This window comes from Melozone crissalis, unplaced genomic scaffold (genome assembly GCF_028551555.1).
Source record: "Melozone crissalis strain CALT ecotype California unplaced genomic scaffold, PUWL_Pcris_2 ptg000068l_1, whole genome shotgun sequence".
In the NCBI taxonomy this organism is placed as follows: domain Eukaryota; kingdom Metazoa; phylum Chordata; class Aves; order Passeriformes; family Passerellidae; genus Melozone; species Melozone crissalis.
In genome coordinates this window covers 10290382-10308179 of record NW_026535846.1, presented here as the reverse complement: position 1 = coordinate 10308179, position 17798 = coordinate 10290382, and the positions used below count along the sequence as shown (strand labels likewise).

Here is a 17798-nt window from a genome sequence, read left to right as displayed (position 1 = left end):
TCGTCGGTCCATAAAATGAAAAGGAAAACAGTGCTTTTTTGATAAGAATCAATTTAGGGATAAATAAATTTGCCAACCAGAAGCTTCCTGTAGTGATTAGTCACTTTCTATAATGCATGAGAATTAAATGATAATCGCTTTGTGATTACTTATATTGATTCACTGAAAACTGCTTTGCTCTTTTGGTGTTTGAGTAAATTGACCACATTTCACCATTTGTGAAAACCTGGTTTCTTAGAATTACTGAGTGATGCATAAAAATTCCTTAGACTTGCTTTTGTGCCAAATGCCACTGCTGGTGGCACTGGAGAACATGTGCAAGGGCAGGTTTGACATGTGAACAGTCAAGATGTCCTTACCAGGCAGAGCTCAACACCAGGGCTATTATATATTGCCTGATCATATGCACAGAGTCTCAAAACACACTTCCTGGTCAGAGGAAACTTTATTGGAGAGTCTACCAGGCATGGAAATGATACTTTAGAAGATCTGCTGTGGGTCTGATAGTACAGCCATTTCTTACTGAGTCCTATGAATAGGATTTTTCCCACTAAAAATATTGCCGTGCTGAATTTTTACCATGGCTTAATGTGTTTCATAGAAAATAGCTGATTTTAAGATATTTAGCTGTTATGTTGGTGGCCTCACCAACATAATTAACACTTGTGCAAGCACTCTGGTAGACCCCCAAAATTTTTGGTATGTGCTTTGGCATATTGCTAAGCTAAAAATGGATTTGAACCTCAGTGGTGGTGGTAGGTGGAGAAGGCTGACATTGACCCTGGGACTCCAGCAGAGTGACTAAGGAGCAGTGCTGTACAGGGTATCGCCACTTCAGCCAAGGTTTGGGTTTAACCCTTCCTGTGACACTCCCAGCTCATCACACTGAATCCAGCAGTGGTTTAGTCCAGGAGCTGAACAACAGGCTGCTCAAAGGCCCATACATCCGGGGTGGAGGGGACAGCTGAGCTGTGAGACCAGTTTGGCCAAGGTCTGTGATTTCAGTGTCTGCAATTATTCACTGGCAGCATCCCAACTTGCTTTTTAGCACCAGAACTTGTGTGCTGTTTGAAAAAGACTTTTCCTCTGTAATTTGTTCTTCTATTGGACTGAACTTAATAAGATTGCTATATATTCATGTTAGGTAAACCAGGAAATTCATATCAAGTAGCACTTAGTGTATTTGCATTTGAAAGAGGCAAGCATTATGGTAATTAAATGCATGTGCAATAGTGAAATAATTCCTTAGCTTTTTGCATAAAAATTCTCCAAATGAAGAGAAGTGTCACTTGGGGATGCAATGTTCAATAAATTTCCAGCAGCTGATCTATGTTAGGAGAGTTGCTGATACCTGTGAGATATACTGCTTATACACAACATTAATTCCAAAATATGCAAACATCAAATATACTGAATAATATTCATGAGCTGATTGCATGTCATGTGCTCAGTAGTAGCTGAACTTGTAGTAACAGTGTTCTTCATTTGATTCAAGCTTTTCCAGCGTGTGCAGGAAGGAAGTGTAAGATCCACACCAAAATAAACTTCACTGTAATAGTTAAGAGGAAGTACACGTGCTTGAATATGTATGCACACACTGTGTAGTACACAATGTACTGCACTTCTGAGTCACACATCTCACTGAACAATAGCATTGAGACAGACCACTGGAGCCATCATTCCTGCTGATCTTATGGTGAGTGCACACACAGCGTATTTGAGGCCTCAGGTATGAATCTTTACAGAGCAGAAAAGCAGATTATTTTTGATCCTGTTCTTTGTGACAAAAAAGTGACAAAAGAGAGCATTTTTGTCTCAGAACTGTTACTTTTTAATAGAAAGAGCAACCAATGCAGTCCTGAGACACTGAAAGAATCAAATTATATATTCCCATTAGTGATGCATTAGTTTTCTGTAAATGGGGCTTTTTTCTCAAGTTGTTTTTGGGCTTTTTTAGTAGTCTGGTCCCAAAGACAATGATATTTACCAGTACAATTCACTATTAAACTTTCATTTGTATTCAAAGGTGCACCTATCGCTTGCTAAAATAGAAAAACACACAAACCCAAGTGTTTCATTATCATAGTGGTTCCCACATCCAAGTGAGTTCATGTTGACTATTTTCAATATTGGTATACTTGTCATCAGTTTACCTGTGTTTCAAATGTGTAAGACAACACAGTTACAGTCTTTCGATTCTTTTAATCTTCCTGTGAGCTGTTTTATTATGCATCTTTGATAATCTTTCAGTTACTGATAGGGAAGTGTTTTGTGTAGTTAACAGCGAGTCTATTATATACAGGGATACTGGCAATAAATCTATTGTTTCCACTGCAATTAAAGATATAAACCATGAAAAATTGCTGAGCTTTTAATAAAACTAGTTCTTAATGAACCATTAAGTGTCACGGGGAGCTGTTTAGTTCATGTAACTTTTCACACATTGGCGACTCCCTGGCTCTGCAGAGTGCGCACCCGCACAAATGAACAGAGACCAAACAGAGTGTTAAATGATTCACAAATAGCACTGAAGTATTCAGACAGCTTCTCTCAATACTAAACCGTGATTTCCGCATTCCCCGATGTTATTTCCACCAGAAAGAAATAAGGTTGAGAATGCCACTGACATTCCCTTTCCACGGGAGAAGAGAGTCGGCAGGAACCGCAGGAGCAACGCTGCGCCCTGAGCAGCCCCGCACAGTGCGGGCTGGATCCCGCTGCGGGCCCAGCCGGGCCCCGCACCGCTCCGGCCGGGCCGGGCCCAGCTCCACAACGCGGGGCCGCGGCGCCCCCGTGCGGGGAAGGGGAAGCGCCGCTCCCGCCCTGGTTCGGGCTCCGGCGATGGCTCCAGACACCGCCCCCGGGCCGCCTCCGCCCGGCCCCGCCGCCTCGCTGGGCCATGGCGGCGGCGCGGCTCTGCCTGAGCCTGGTCCTGTGCCTGCTGCGGCTGCCCCGGGATGCCTTCGCGGCCGGCCCGGCGGCGGCGGGGCCCGGAGCTGGGCGCGGGCCCGGGGGTTCGTTCTGGCGGCGGCGCCTGGGCTGGGGGGAGCGGGAGCGGCCGGCGGGAGCTCGGGGCCGAGGGGTTCGGTGTGTCCCCTGGGGCTCAGTGTGTCCCGAGGGGTTCGGTGTGTCCCCAGGGGCTCAGTGTGTCTCGAGGGGTTCGGTGTGTCCCCGGAGGCTCGATGTGTCCCGGGGGCCCGGTGCGTCCCCGGAGGCTCGATGTGTCCCTAGGTCTCGGTGTGTCCCCACGGTCTCGCTGTGTCCGCGGGGAGGTTCCGGCTTCGAGCGGGTCCTGCGCCCGTCGAGTCCCCAGTACAGTCCGCCGTCTTGAGAGGGCGTCCTAAAAAGACGTCTGTCATCAATTAAAGAAAAATATTTTTATCTGTTGGGAGCAGAATTATACAGGACTGCAGTGTTGTTTGCTGTGGTTTAACACCCTTCTCAAAGCTTGCAGGCCGTAGAATTCGGTAGTAGTTATACCTATAAAATACCTCTTTATTTTGCACCACCCTGCTTTAGCCAGCTGCAAGGACTTGCTGTCTGCAGCACCTGGAGAAAACACCATGGGTGCAAGCAAGGAAATGGAGAGGGAACAAAAACCACTATATTTCTGTCTAGGCCAAATAAGAATTTCTGTCTTTGTAGAATTAATCCCGTTGTTTACATTCCGTTACAAATAAATTCTTGCTCATGTTATTTAATTATACTTTTGTCCTCAAATGTGTTTAAGGGTTAAAAACTAATAAGTCAGCATAAAGGAACCGCTCAGGTTAATTTATTTCTAATTCTGTTTCTTCACAGATGGCATGAATGTCTTGTTTATAATTGTGGATGATCTGCGTCCTGTGTTGGGCTGTTATGGAGATAAGCTTGTGAAATCTCCCAACATTGATCAACTTGCCTCCCAAAGTATGGTGTTCAGCAATGCGTATGCCCAGGTGAGATAAATGACTTAAACATGTTTTCTCTATGCAAAATAATTACTGGTTTTATCACAGTAGGTGTTAGGCAGGCCACTGGAAAAAGCAAGTATTTATTAACTTGAAATACTTTCAGCAGAAAATAAATGATTGGGCTGAACTGCAGTGTGTGAACCTATCTTTACTAAGGCGAGAAAAATAAAAACAGGGCATTTAAATTATGGTATTTGTGTAGCCCTTGGAGGAGTAGATTGCCACTCAGTTTTCACTGTTTGCAGCCAAGTGCTGCTTATAAATGGCATTTTACTAAATTAAAATTCTGTTTTTCTGCTTACAAAAGATTATGTTTTAATTTTAATTTTTTTAATCTTTTGAGGGAATCACTTCTATAGACTGCTGTAAAGGAGCAGTTTGTGTGGTAAGCATCACTCTAAAATAGAGAACTGAAAACGTCACTAATTGCTCTTCCTTGAATACTCTGTATAGGACGTCTATGTTCCTAAGTTCCTCTCTGCTGAGGAATTAGAACTTTGGGTCTAATTCCAGCCCAAGGCAGTAACTCTTGGGTTTTGTCAGTCTGAAGCAGAATTGACCAGACTTTTGGAGCATAACCCAGACCTCCTGTGTTTGTCCTTTCCTTATTCTTAAGGCAGTCCAGATCAACTGGACTTTTGGCTTTTATCAGCACAGTCCACCTGCCACTGCTGCTTAATTCTGTGTGATGTGAGCAACCAGATTTCAAAAGCACTGCCTTTATGGAACTTGACTTGCATTTTTAAAAGCTTGCAGTTTGGAATTGATATGCTTAATAAGGATGCTGTTCATTCCAGCCTGAGGTGATGTGAAACTCATTCCCTGTGATTCCCGAGTTTTCAGATGGTTGTTACACATCTATTGATGCCTTGAGAGGCTCCCATGGAACAGAGGCTAGGCAGTGTTGAAGGAATAAAGTAGGGGTTTATTAAAAGGCATTCAAAGGATACACCTTGGGCAGTACAAGAGCCCAGGTGAGGCTACACTCAAGATGAATGATGGGGCACGAGTTTTCACACTTTTATAAGTTTTGGTCCATTTACATACTGGGGTTAATTGTCCAATTACAGCTTTAGGTTATGAAGTCCCATCCTCCCAGATTGCTCTCCTCAATTCAGCGTTGTTTATTCTTTTTGGGCCTGGAGCTGCAAGGGTGTCCTTGGTTCTCAGGCTGTAAAAAGATTGTTTTGTCTGACTGTGAAGAGAGCTTGCTAACGCTTACATGAAGTTCAGAGTTACATACTAATGCAGTACAGAATGTGAAAAGTATGAAAACTAAAACTTAAGGCATCACTATGCCTGAGTCAGTTCATGCATGTGTTTTGGTTTTTGTTCCAAATGTCTCTCCTTGGCTGCCTTTCTCCCCAGCAAGCCCTGTGTGCTCCCAGCAGAGTTTCATTCCTCACTGGCCGCAGGCCTGACACCACCCGGCTCTACGACTTCTACTCCTACTGGAGAGTCCATGCAGGAAACTATTCCACCATGCCCCAGTATTTCAAGGAAAATGGCTACGTGACCCTGTCTGTGGGGAAAGTTTTTCATCCTGGTATGGTTTGAATTGTCATTTGCTTAACATAGAAAGGCTTGATGTGTATAGTCTCACAAACTTACATGAGTATTGATGTGTGATTCTCGTCTAGGTTGAGAACCTAAGCCAGATTTTACAGTGGTTGTCATTAAGTCTTAAGGCATTAGAGATGAATTTATTAGATGACTTTTATCTAATGGATGTTTTCACATCTTGTCTAGAAATTGTGGGAATAAATATCTAACATTCTAAAAATACATCTGGAGGTTAGGTATCTGCTGAAAATGAAATTACTTGTTGGCTTAGTTCTGCCTGTACATGCTTCATGTTTCCTAATAGGCTGTGAGTCTGGATTAGGACATGTAGAATGTATGACTAATGCTGCAAGTTCAGTAGGAAATTAGTTCACTAGTTAAAAAGCAATAACACTACTGAGCTGAAAAATCTTGTAATACTGATCCTCTTTTTGACAGTTCTTTATCCTAGAAATAAACTTGTGTAGATAGTTTAAGTATGTGTTTCAGTTTATAGTAAAGCTAATCAAGGATGTGCATGAAGACTGTTATTAATCCTGGGTGGTTTATTATTTATTTTGCTTTGGTTTGGTTTGGTTTTTGATTTTTGGGGTTTTTTTGTTGGTGTTCCCTGAACTAAGGTTCTTCAACAGGCTTGACTCTCCCACAATAGTGCAAGGTATATTTTGGGGAGAAATATCTTTTTGACTTTTATTTCTTGGTTATCTTTTCCTCAGTTGTCAAAGATTCATTTGAAACATTTCTTCATTTAGCATATTTAAAAAAAAAACAATTGAAGATAAGTTAAACTGTGTCTGAGCTCTTCCTGGTTCAGTGAACTATTAGAGCATTTTTAATTTCTTTATCTATTCCAGGGGTTTCATCCAATTACAGTGATGACTATCCCTACAGTTGGTCCATTCCACCCTTTCATCCTTCAGCTGAAAAGCATGAGAATGATAAGGTAAGTGTGATTTGTGGCACTCTAACAGAGAAGGGTGTTCAAGATAGAACCAAGTTCTTTGTATCAAGGACAGGCTGTGCCCTCTGGGCTGCACCCTTGGGCAGGAAAACGAGTAACCACTTCAACGCTTTGTTTCTGTGCTTTCCAAAAGAAGGCCTGGATTATCAGATGTGTGTTTTGTCAAGCAATGTGCAGATGTTTTAAGTATTTCTGAATTGGTATTTAAATACTTCAGCTATTGAGATATAAGCAAGAATGGTTCTTATTTGTGTCTAGTTCATGAATTCCTTTATCTGAAAAGTGTGGTTGTCAACTTGCACCTGCAACTGATCTAGCTTTGCTTTAGTTAGTGATAAAACATTGTCAGTAGTCTTGGTAAAGTTAATGTGATAAATAGCTCAGGACTAAGTGAGAAGGGGCCATAAGTAAAATAATGTTTAAACAACCTGAAACTTTATAATCTGATCCAGTTTTCTAGAATGTTTGTTACTCTTAAGTCTGACACAAGAGATCTGGTTTATCTTTGTGCAAACATTGCATTAGCATTGTGTGCTGGAGTCTGCACACTGCCCAGCAGGAGCTGCAGTCATGGGGGTACAGCCTTGGCAGTGCTTTGGCCTTGGGTTTACTGCTGGAAGAAGGCTGGTTTTAACAACAGCAGCATTTGCATCCATGACATAAAGAGAAGTAGGTTGATTTAGCAACCTTCCCAAACACCCTGCTGAGGCCACCTTTCCCTGGCCATTGGTTAGTCTGATTTATCTCTCTTCACTGATTACACATCAGCCACTGCTGCCATTTGCTCAGAAACTGAGTCAGTAGCTTCCAGGCAGCTTTCTCTGAACTCTTGGGATCAGAAGGAACTGAAATGTGTGTAAATATAGGAGAACCAAATGCTGCTGCTTCTCAATTAGATCAGAGATTCTGTTCATCATGGAAGCTGTGGGCTTTTGCTCCATGTGACTACATTTGATCTTCTACCCAGCTTTAGAGAGGATTTCTGCATTTTCATAGGCACGAAAGTTGCATTCTTTAGTTGGTAGAAACAAATTGATTTTGAAGTTACAGAACAGAGGATTTTGTCTTTGTATTTACCAGAAGTTACTGAACTATTTTTTTTTCTTTTACGAAGACTTGCAGGGGAAAAGATGGAAAACTTCATGCAAACTTGGTGTGTCCAGTGAATGTGACAGAAATGCCTGAAGGGACTCTGCCTGATATTCAGAGCACTGAGGAGGCCATACACTTACTGAATGTCATGAAAACCACCAGGCAAAAGTTCTTCCTGGCTGTTGGTTACCACAAACCACACATCCCACTGAGGTACCCACAGGTGAGGAGACTGGAACCTGCAGGAAAAGGAGCTTAGACAAATGTTGCTTTTGTTTTTAAAAGCTGTTCCCACAAATGCTTTATTGCTGTTTCCTGAAAGCAAGCTGCAAACCAGCCTTGATTTAGCGTAACTTCAGGAGTCACCTGTGATGTATTTCAGAACAGTTAATGGGAATGAATTGTGACTCCTCAGCCAAAAGCCAGGCTTCTGCCACCGTGGTGGTGACTGCTATTGCATGGAGAGGGGCTTCAGCTTGATGGAGTGTGACATAATGAGGCCTTACAAGATCTTGTATTTCATTCTCTGTTTGACTTTGTGGCAAAACTATGATTTCAAAGGGGTGTTGGATCTTTTATTGCAGTGTTGTTTTGAGATACAGGAAGCTGGGTTTAGGGATTTACTAACTCAGTATTTTTCAGGAATTGGTTGGGGAATGTCTGGTATTGCTGTGTTTCACACTCTGGCAGAAGGGGAGTGAAGCCTTGTAAACTGTAATGTTAAAGGGTCCTGAAAGGGAAAGTGGTTGCTGTTTAAACACAAAATTCACAGTATATGTTGGAGGTGAGGACAGTCTTTCTATGTGTTTTGTCTTGTAAAGGAATTTCTCAAGTTGTACCCCTTGGAAAATATCACATTAGCCCCAGATCCCTGGGTGCCTAAGAAGCTGCCTTCTGTGGCATACAACCCCTGGATGGATATCAGGCAGAGGGATGATGTGGAAGCATTAAATGTTAGTTTCCCTTATGGACCACTTCCAGATGATTTCCAGGTAAGCTGTCAATACAGTGCTCTGAAGTATTTGAGTAATACTGCTCAAACTGCCTTCACTTGTTCAATGCAAGGGAGGAGTCAGCTGCTATTGGATGCTCCCAGTTATTCAGCACCTGCCCATTTGCAGTTATGAATTCCCTGCCTTGTATACTGTCACCTCTAGCTCTGTAGGCAAACCCTCACTGTCACTGCATGTGAGGGAATGAATGTAGCAGCTACCAATGCTGTGTTTGTGTTCATTATCTGAGTCTGTTCATAGTGTATCTTCTTTTGGAAGATTTTCCTTTACTCTCCAGTGCTTATGCCAAAATTAGATGCATTGGCTAGACTAAGAGATGCAGAATGGGTTGGTTTGCAGTGTTTTGGTTGAAAGCACTTCTGGGAGGTGGAATTTTCCAGCTGCCCCCTCCCAGTTTATTTTTTCTGGGACATAAATTGGGCTCCAGTCAATTAAAATTCAAGTAGAGTGTTTTAGTTCTTTTCCACAGCCACCCCCTGATCTGCTTTATGTGTCTGGGGAAGAACTTTTTTTCCTCTCCTGTTTTCTTGACCTGCAGCGGCAGATCCGTCAGAGTTACTATGCAGCAGTTTCCTACCTGGATGTGCAAGTTGGCCTGCTTCTGAGTGCTTTGGATGATGCAGAGCTCTCAAATAACACAATAGTAGTTTTTACTGCTGATCATGGTAAGCATTTAAATCTTTCTTGAGGTTACTGTTAAGAACTTCATTGTGCTGCTCATTGCTGGCTTATTAATCCAGTGTGTGTTTCTGGAGTGTCAAGCAGAGCTGCCACACCTTGTCCCTCTGGCTTGTCTGAGCCAGATTGAGGGGACTGGCTCTGGCTTCTGTGGCTGCACAGTTCTGTCCCCACAGGCACCTTTAATCAGGTTGAGGATTTGCTGGTGAGGGATGAGGCTGCCTGCCAGGACACAGGGCTGAGCTTGCTGTGTAGCCACCCCCTAGCCAAGGAGTGACTCTTGCTGGGAACTGTGCTCTAGGAGTACAGCCACCACTCCTCCCCCCTTAGCATTTGTGGAAAGCCATCTGGTACAGTGGGTGACAGGCTTTCTCATTAACTGCTCAAGTGTGTTTTCTTTCACTTGTCATTGCTGCTTGCAGAGCATCTAAACTGATAGGGATATGGTTCCCTCTCATAACTGAGATCCTGCACACTCTGGAGCCTTGTGGTAAAAAACTTAATTTGAGCTGTGGGACAAATGTCTCAAGCATTTAATGCTTGTTTCAATACTCTAATATTCATTAAAATAACCCTGTCATGATGCATTTGATTGTGGGATGGCTTAGCTGATTTAAACCAGTTAGGAGGTGAATTAACTACATCAATTTAAAGTCACATATATAGTTAAATTGGGTTGACTTCTGTGAGCATGTGTGTATAAAAAGCTTTTACAAGTTGCAGAACAATGGGATTAATACTTTTGGTACTAAAGTGACTCTAGATGTTCCTTTTGACTTGTTTGTAAACTGAATTTTTCTTTTCCTTGCTTTGGATAACTGTAAACAGTTGGTGTTTCCAGTACCATGGCTGGCAAAGTGATCAAGAAAAAACATGTGTTAATATAGCTGTCACAGAGTTCCTTTGTCTTCCCCCAAAGTGAAGTTGGCAGTGTATCTGCCTGGAAGGAAGTCATGTTGGCATCTCTTTCAAGAGGAAGAGGAGAGCTGAAAAGTTTTGTCTCTATTGCTTCCTCAGGGGTAGCATCCTGATATGGCAGTCTGGCATAGAGAGCAGCCTTGGCTCCGAGGGATGTTCAGCTACAGTGTTAACAGGAGCATTGGAGAGCTGGCAGCTGCCCAGAACTTAAATGAATGCTTTGTGGAATTGATCTGGAGGCACTTGCAGGCATTGACACACCCCAGTTCCTCTTTTCTGCTGTTTTAATGCTGATTTCCTAATTCTAATCTAGAGAATCTAAAAATAAGGAAAAGTGTAATTGTTTCCTTTATGAAAGAGTATCAAGTTGCAAGATTTAAGTGGCTGTTGAAATAGTTTTCATATTAGAGAAAAGCCTTGTTACATCTAAATACAGATTATTTACCTTTTAATATGACCTTTATAACATACTAGTGGCCTCAACAGTCAGAGTCAATATACAATGAAGAAGAAATCAGTACTAGATCACAAACCAATGTCTGCTCTGACTTGTGTTCTTTGTCACCTAGGATGGTCCCTGGGAGAACATGGTGAATGGGCAAAGTACAGCAATTTTGATGTTGCTACCCGAGTGCCACTGATGTTTTATGTCCCAGGAATGACAACTTCCCCTGTCAGTCAAGGAGCAAGAGTCTTCCCCTACCTTGACCCTTTTAGCCATATTGGAGGCTCATCACCTCAAGGTAAATTTCCAGCGCTTATTTTTTGTTTGCAGTGGTTGTGTGTCTCTAGACACCTTGAGAATTTACTTTGTCTTTGTGAAGAGCACTTTTTCAAACTAATGGATATGATTATCTCTAAGGCTAATGGAGAAACATAAATGCACAAGTTTTCTTGTTAAAAGTACATCATAAGTGCATGGACTGGCATCTTCACAGCTAACTGCCACTCCTTAATTACCTTGATTTTGGTACCCCCAGAAATCCTGTACAGAACACTTTGAATAAAATACCAGCTGAATTATTAGAAAATCATAAAACTTTGAATAAAACACCAGCTGAATTATTAGAAAAGGCTGTTGTCCAACTACCCTGTTCCATAACTTATATTTTGGTATTATTTCTTCTAGGGCAAAGTAAAAAAGTGGTGGAGCTGGTGTCTCTGTTTCCAACACTTGCAGAGCTTGCTGGCCTGCAGATCCCTCCTGCATGCCCGAAGATGTCAGTTGGTGTTGTGCTGTGCACTGAGGGGAGAAGCATTGCCCACTATTTGAACATCTCTGAAGGAGAGGTGGAGCAAGGCAAGGAAGGGTGTGATGGCACTGAGAGGTGTTCCAATGAAGAGCCTGTTGCTCTCAGCCAGTACCCCCGGCCTGCAGACACTCCCCAGTGGAACTCTGACAAGCCAAGGCTGAAGGACATCAGGATCATGGGTTATTCCATGCGTGCCATTGACTACAGGTACACCCTGTGGGTTCAGTTTGACCCCAGCAACTTCAGTGCTGACTTCAGGAATGTCCATGCAGGGGAGTTGTACATGATGGGCAATGACCCAAACCAGGATTATAATGTCTATAACAATACTTCACATGGTTGGTTTTTCAAAAAAATTACTGACTTGCTAAAGCACTAGGGTTCAGAAACTTGTTTGTGCCTGTTCTTGCAACTGAATTAATGCTTCCTTCTTTTGTATAGAATCTTTCTGTTGTACAGAAAACATTTGGATTGAATAAAAATCCTGTCTGTATCAAAACAAGCTATTGCCTTTGTCTTGTTGCAGCCCTTACTGCACTGAAGGAGTCAGAGGGGACTTCTGTAGCTGTTTTCAAACACAAGCTTGTAACACTTCTGAAAAGGCCACACAGAGCATCAGGCACATACTGTGAAACATCTCAGTGGTCTTCTGTAGCAAGTGAAGAATTAAATTTCACTATCTGTGCTGAAGCTGTTGGTGTGAGAGGTGGAAAACCAGAATCTTACATGTTTGAGTGGCTGTGTGGAGAATGTGAGTCATGACACAAGTCCTGTCCCCTTTAGCCAGGAGACTTGGGGCTGGAGTGGTCGAGCAGACACTTGATAGTGGGAAAGGCTGACGTGTTTGCCCTCATTAGCCTTACCTCTTACTATTGCCCAAAGAGAAACTTCATGTGCTCTATCCAAAATTTAATTATTTTAAATAAAAGCTTTAATATGGAATTCATACTTCTTATGATACAGCAGAAGAATCTGAATTTTTAATTAGTTAATGTGTGTGAAAGAATGTTTTCATCACTGAAAACACTAAATAATACTGGGGGTTAAGGTAACACCAACATGCTCTTCTGTGGATTTTCCTGAGGAATGGTCTAATGAGCCTCCACAGGTGAGAGGAGATGGAAACCTTCAGCTTTTGGAGCTGGCTCATTGGAGAACTGCTCAGTGGAGTTGAGGTTGTCACATCCAGTGACAGACCTGGATGTTTGCCTTCCTAGGTGCTAATGGGCTTGGCATTCTCTGTTTTGGACTAGGAGAACTAAAAGCCTCCCATTTAAATTTTTAATGTGGCATTTAGCAACATAGGATGCAGAGCATTAGTTGTCCTGAGCTGTGCTGTAGATAATGTCCAGATGGCCAGATGCATTAAGGTAAATATGTTTGGGAGCTTGTATCTGAGAAAAACGGTTTTGCTGAGTATTTTATGTAAGTGCTGTCTGTACTTTGTGCTCGCAGCCACAAGGTACATGGTGCTTCAGTGTGAGGGCAGTAATTTGTGTTGTTTTCTATCAGCCTGCTGGATTTCTGCAGTTCTGCCTTGGTAATTGAGAGTCTTAGAATTTGTACCATAAAAAACAAGAGCTTGTTCAGATGGTATTAGCTCCTGCTACCTTCCTTAATGAACTGCTCCAATTCCTACAAAAAGCCAGCCATTACTTGTCTTCCTCAGATAAATTGACTTTAATATCCTGGAAAAGCCATAGATATAACTTTATTTCATTAAAATCCATGTGACAGTCTTATTCCTAATTAATGTAGGGATACCCACCATGCCTCTGATTCTCTGTTAGAAGACAGTGGTTATTTGGTACCTTAAACTCAATTACAAGAATGTATTTCTTATGAACTCATCATTTGTTTTACTCAGCCCGAGATCCTGTGTGTTCTGCAGCATTATTATTCCAGGTAAAAATGTATTTTTCCCTCATTTATCCATATATACTTATATCCTCAGCTGGTGTGAAGCACTTCAGTTGCATGTAGCAGATTCAATGTAGCTATACCAATTTCACACTGCTGAAGGTGTGTTTTACTGAGAGCAGTGCCAGGCACAGATTTGGAGACTGCAGCTAGAGCTAATTATATCTCTGACACACTTTCCTTCAAAGGAAAATCAAATATTGGGGAAGTTATTTTGGGGAATGTATTGAAGCGTTAAGGATTAATCTAAATCTCTGGTATGCTGGGTCAGTAATACAATGTGCATTTAAAATTGTTCTGGCAAATGGGTATTATCTGAGACTTGGCTATGTGAGCTTTGTGTTTTGTTCTCCTACTAATACATCTGCAAAAAAAAAAAAACCCCACAGTTTTTGGGGGATGTAAAATTATAGAGTTTAGATAAATTATTTAGGATTTTATTTGCATGGAAACATTTCTGTGCATACCCTGCCCTAAGCCTTCCATCACTTCAGGCAATTTAATTTTTCAAGTGGAGATAAAAGTCTTGGTGCTAGGTGATGAGTATTTTTTTCCTCAAGTCATTCTCTTTATATTGAAAGGGAAAAGCTGCCCTTGACCTTTCTTAATCAAAATCCAGTAATCTTTTGGGGAGACATGAAACAGAATTGTCTCTGACAGCCAGTGAATCAAGATGTATCTGCAAGCTCAGGGCAAGGACGTTCCTGAGGAATTGCAGAAGTCCCTGAGCAGGGTTCTACAGAGCACCTGCAGAGCTGGGCCCTTCTGCCTGCTGCTGAGGTGGGGCAGGGTGTTTCTGGGGAGGAAAGAGGCACAGCAGTAAAAATCCTCTGCCCTGGTAAGTGCTATGCTAGTTTTGTTATGGAACTGGGTGAGCAAGGGGAAAATGCAGCAGTGACAAACAGAGAATGCCCATTTTTTCAAGCAAACCAAAACACTGCAGCTGCTGGAGAACCTGAGCTGTGGGTCTTGCTGGGCTGAGCAACCTCCACTGAAGAACAAAAGAGCTTAACAGGAGCAATAAAAGTAAAGTGCTCTTGTGAGCAGCGCTGTCTCTAGAGGGAAGAGGTTGCAAGCCAAGCATCAGGAAATAAATGAGATGCCAGTGTTGACCCTGTTTCTCAGGATGGCACCAGAACAGCTGGAAGAACAGCAGGATGCTGCCTCAGCAGGAATTGTTACCTGTGGTACATGGATGGAGAGCCTCCCCTGGGGACTGCAGAGTAGCCTCTGTAAGCACTTGGCACAAAGCAGAGTCAATAAACACAGCTCTGTTAATAAGCTAATGTACAGCAGTGATTAAGCAATGGAATTAAGATTTTGGTCCCTAAACAGCTGTACATCAGTCAGTCATAACTCATGATGTTTTTTCAAGTGTACAGATGCACAGAACCCTAAAACTTTTTGAAGGAAAGTGAAATATACACTATGTACAAAGCAGAAGCAATGGGAATCTAAAAAAGAGATGGAGGCGGCTGTGTTTGGGTATTCTTTGTAGCACCACAGGAATGTTTATGGCATGCTGTTTGCAAAGCAAAGATTTGGGTCTAATTTCAGGCATGCTGTGCACACTGGAGTAGATGGAAATGCTGTAGCTCCACACTGTGCTGTGCAACAGATTGGAATCCTCCCTTTGGCCTGTGCTTGCTGGGGAAAATGGGGTAACATTTTGGATTAATGTGAGAGTTGCAAGTGTGTTTGCGTGCTGAGGCAGGCAAAGGCAGCTGAGAGTCCTAGCTATTGGTCAGATGTTACCTAATTAATCACCATTGCATGTTAATTATGTATTAGTGACTTGCTGCTGTGTTGCCTTGGTCAAGTGGAGTCCCCTGCTGGAACGAGTGTTCCACAGCATGAAGGATGGGATGTGGGTGTGATGGTTCAGTATCAGGGATGTTTCTGAATTCCTGTTGCTAATGTACATTTTCTGTGATAGGCAGCAATATCACCAGTGGCAAAAGAACCATAATGTCATGGCTGGCACCCAGACTTGCAGGGCACTGTGCACAGCTCATGTTTCATATACTTGGGAAGTGCCTGGTAGGTGCAGCTGAGTTCCTTTGTTGAATGTATAATTCTTTCTTTTTTTTCCCTCCAGTGGTTACTTAGCATTCAAATGTGAAACGCTACATAAAGAATGAAATTGCCCTCCTGGTAACTAGGTTTTCCAGCACTTTACAGTTTTCTAGGCTATAGAACTTCTTGCTTTACACATCAGAAACTCCCAACCAAGTTGACTCTGTGTCAAAACTTTTTATGTCTCTGTGTTTGACTTCCTAGCTAATGAAAATTATCTTCAGATCTGCATGGGTGGATCTTGACTCCAATATTCTTCTCTGCCTAAATGTACAGGTCTCCTTTTAAAGTCTGTGGGAGCTCTGCTTATGAAAGAAGATAGACTACCAATGTCAAGATCTACCATATGAAGCAGCAAAAAGAGCTTTTTGCCCTCTATCTGTAAAACTTGTCTCAGTGCTGAGTAGCAGAAGAACATTTCTATGCAGCAGTGTGTGAAGGCACCAGCTATAATGGAGCTTTGACTAAGCAGGAGGAAATGGCAAAGTCTGAGATGTTTCTGTAGGGGCAGCTGGACAGAGAGCAGGATAATAGAGAAGTAGGAGAGAAAGGAACAGTAACATGCAATGAACAGTGAAATCAGATGTAAGTGATGACCTGAAAGATTAGGATCAAGCAAGAAAACAGAACAGAAATCTAAAGAGAACAAGATTGGGAGGGGAAATATTTATAACTCTGGTTTTAGTTTCTGCAGACACTTAGGGGAACTCAGATCTTCCTCTTTCTGCTCTAATTTTCTCCTGTGTTTTAAATTTAAAATCTATGAGCTTTGCAAATGTGTTTGCACAAGTTCTTTGAATTTATCTCTGAAGCACTTTTGAAAATCTGCTTTAGTATCTTGTGACTTCTGTCCCAATGTCAAATCTGGCATTATCCATGCATTAAAACACTTGCCCTTTTCTTTTGCTCCCAATGCCACAGTAGACTTTATTCTACTTTATTGTACTTTCTAGTATGTATACATATTTACACTTGTTCTGGAGGTTCCCTGTGTGCTGTGAGACTGAGGAGCAGTTACCTTAGGTTACAAACCCACCCTGGTTTGTGCTCCATGGCCACCCTGCACTGGATGTCTGGCAGGGCTTGGGGTTGGACTCTGCTGAGGCTGCTGGGTAAAGTGGGGACAAATGGCATCAGCAGTCATGCTGCAGTGTTGGGCTGCAAGTGTGGCTGCACATCTCACCAACAAAGTCCTGCTTGTGCACCTTCTGCAGACGTTATAAGAACTGCCTGAATATTATCTGACTGCAACCTTTTTCTTTTTGTCAAGGAAGTGTTGATTTGATTAAATCAAACTGTCTTATGTAGAGATATTGCTTTGGTGACAGCTATATTGAAAAGTTTTGCTTTGATAAGATCAAGGACCTTTGCTTCAATTTTATTTCAATTTTTATTATATTGCATAATTTTGACATAATTTAAAAGGGTATTATAACAAATGAGAATGTAATTACTTTGTAAGAATAATAAAGTCAAAACAAAAAATTTTGATCTCTGAAGGAGAGTGTTCATCTGCATCAAAATGAAGCCACTCTGTTCACAAGTGTCAATTCAAGTTTCTGAACCAGATTTTTTTTTGTGATTTTTGTCTTGTGGGAAAACTTTGAAGTTTTGGCAGCAAGAAAGTGATGGAAAATCCCAATTCATGTATCTCCTTATGGTATTAAAATGCCAATTCTAATCTGGCTTCACGAATAATTACTCACATTAGCAGAGTGCTGAGGGCTGGAATGGGGTTCAGGCCATTTCTGTGTGCAGTGCTCTGTGCAGAGTGGGCCAGGAGCTGGGCTGGATGTTCCCTGTGCTCCCTTCCAGCTCAGGCATTGTGTGTTTCTCATTCTTCTCTGAGGAGTGAAGCAGCAGCTTTTTGTTCCAATTCCATCTCACTGCCACCCAGCTCTCCTGCAGTGCCTCACAGCTCACCCCTGCGGCTGTCAGACACTTCTCTGCTTCCAGGAAAGCCAGGCTGCACAGCCTCTGCACAGCCAAAAAATCCTTCCCCTGGCAAGAGATCTGTGGTGACTTTTCAGCAGAGCTTTTTTTTTTTTTCCCCCAACAAATTGCCTAATAAGAGGGCAAATATTAATCACATGTCTGGAAAAAGTTTGTTTTGATCTCTGAGTCTGCTATTCCAGCTTTAAAGAACAGAGCCTTTTCTGAAACATTTTCCTGGTAATAGAATTAGGACATAATTCCTAGAAGACAAATCTTGGCAGGTATGAAGTGTATAATACCTGTCCTTGACTGAACTTACAGCCTAGCCTAATACTTCCCACATTTTCCTGGTTTCAAAGTGAGTTTGATCTTGTGCTGAAGGAAATGATTCTCTTTACTTGTGCCCTCTTGAATATTTCACAGTAAGAAGGATGTG

At 42.2% G+C, this 17798-nt stretch overlaps 1 protein-coding gene across 2 annotated transcripts; it reads left to right on the top strand.

Moving 5' to 3' along the window:
- Positions 1-2899: 2899 nt before the first annotated feature.
- On the top strand, positions 2900-11912 carry IDS (iduronate 2-sulfatase). Of its 2 annotated transcripts, none has more exons than XM_054289690.1 (9): positions 2900-3014; positions 3802-3938; positions 5322-5499; positions 6371-6459; positions 7592-7792; positions 8391-8561; positions 9121-9247; positions 10748-10921; positions 11308-11912. In XM_054289690.1, the coding sequence occupies exons 1-9, from the start codon at positions 2900-2902 to the stop codon at positions 11808-11810; spliced, it is 1695 nt and encodes a 564-aa protein (XP_054145665.1). In that variant the 3' UTR covers positions 11811-11912. The 2 variants fall into 2 exon arrangements, with proteins under 2 accessions (XP_054145665.1, XP_054145666.1); XM_054289691.1 differs by lacking the exon at positions 2900-3014 and adding an exon at positions 3331-3350.
- The last annotated feature ends 5886 nt before the right edge of the window (positions 11913-17798 follow it).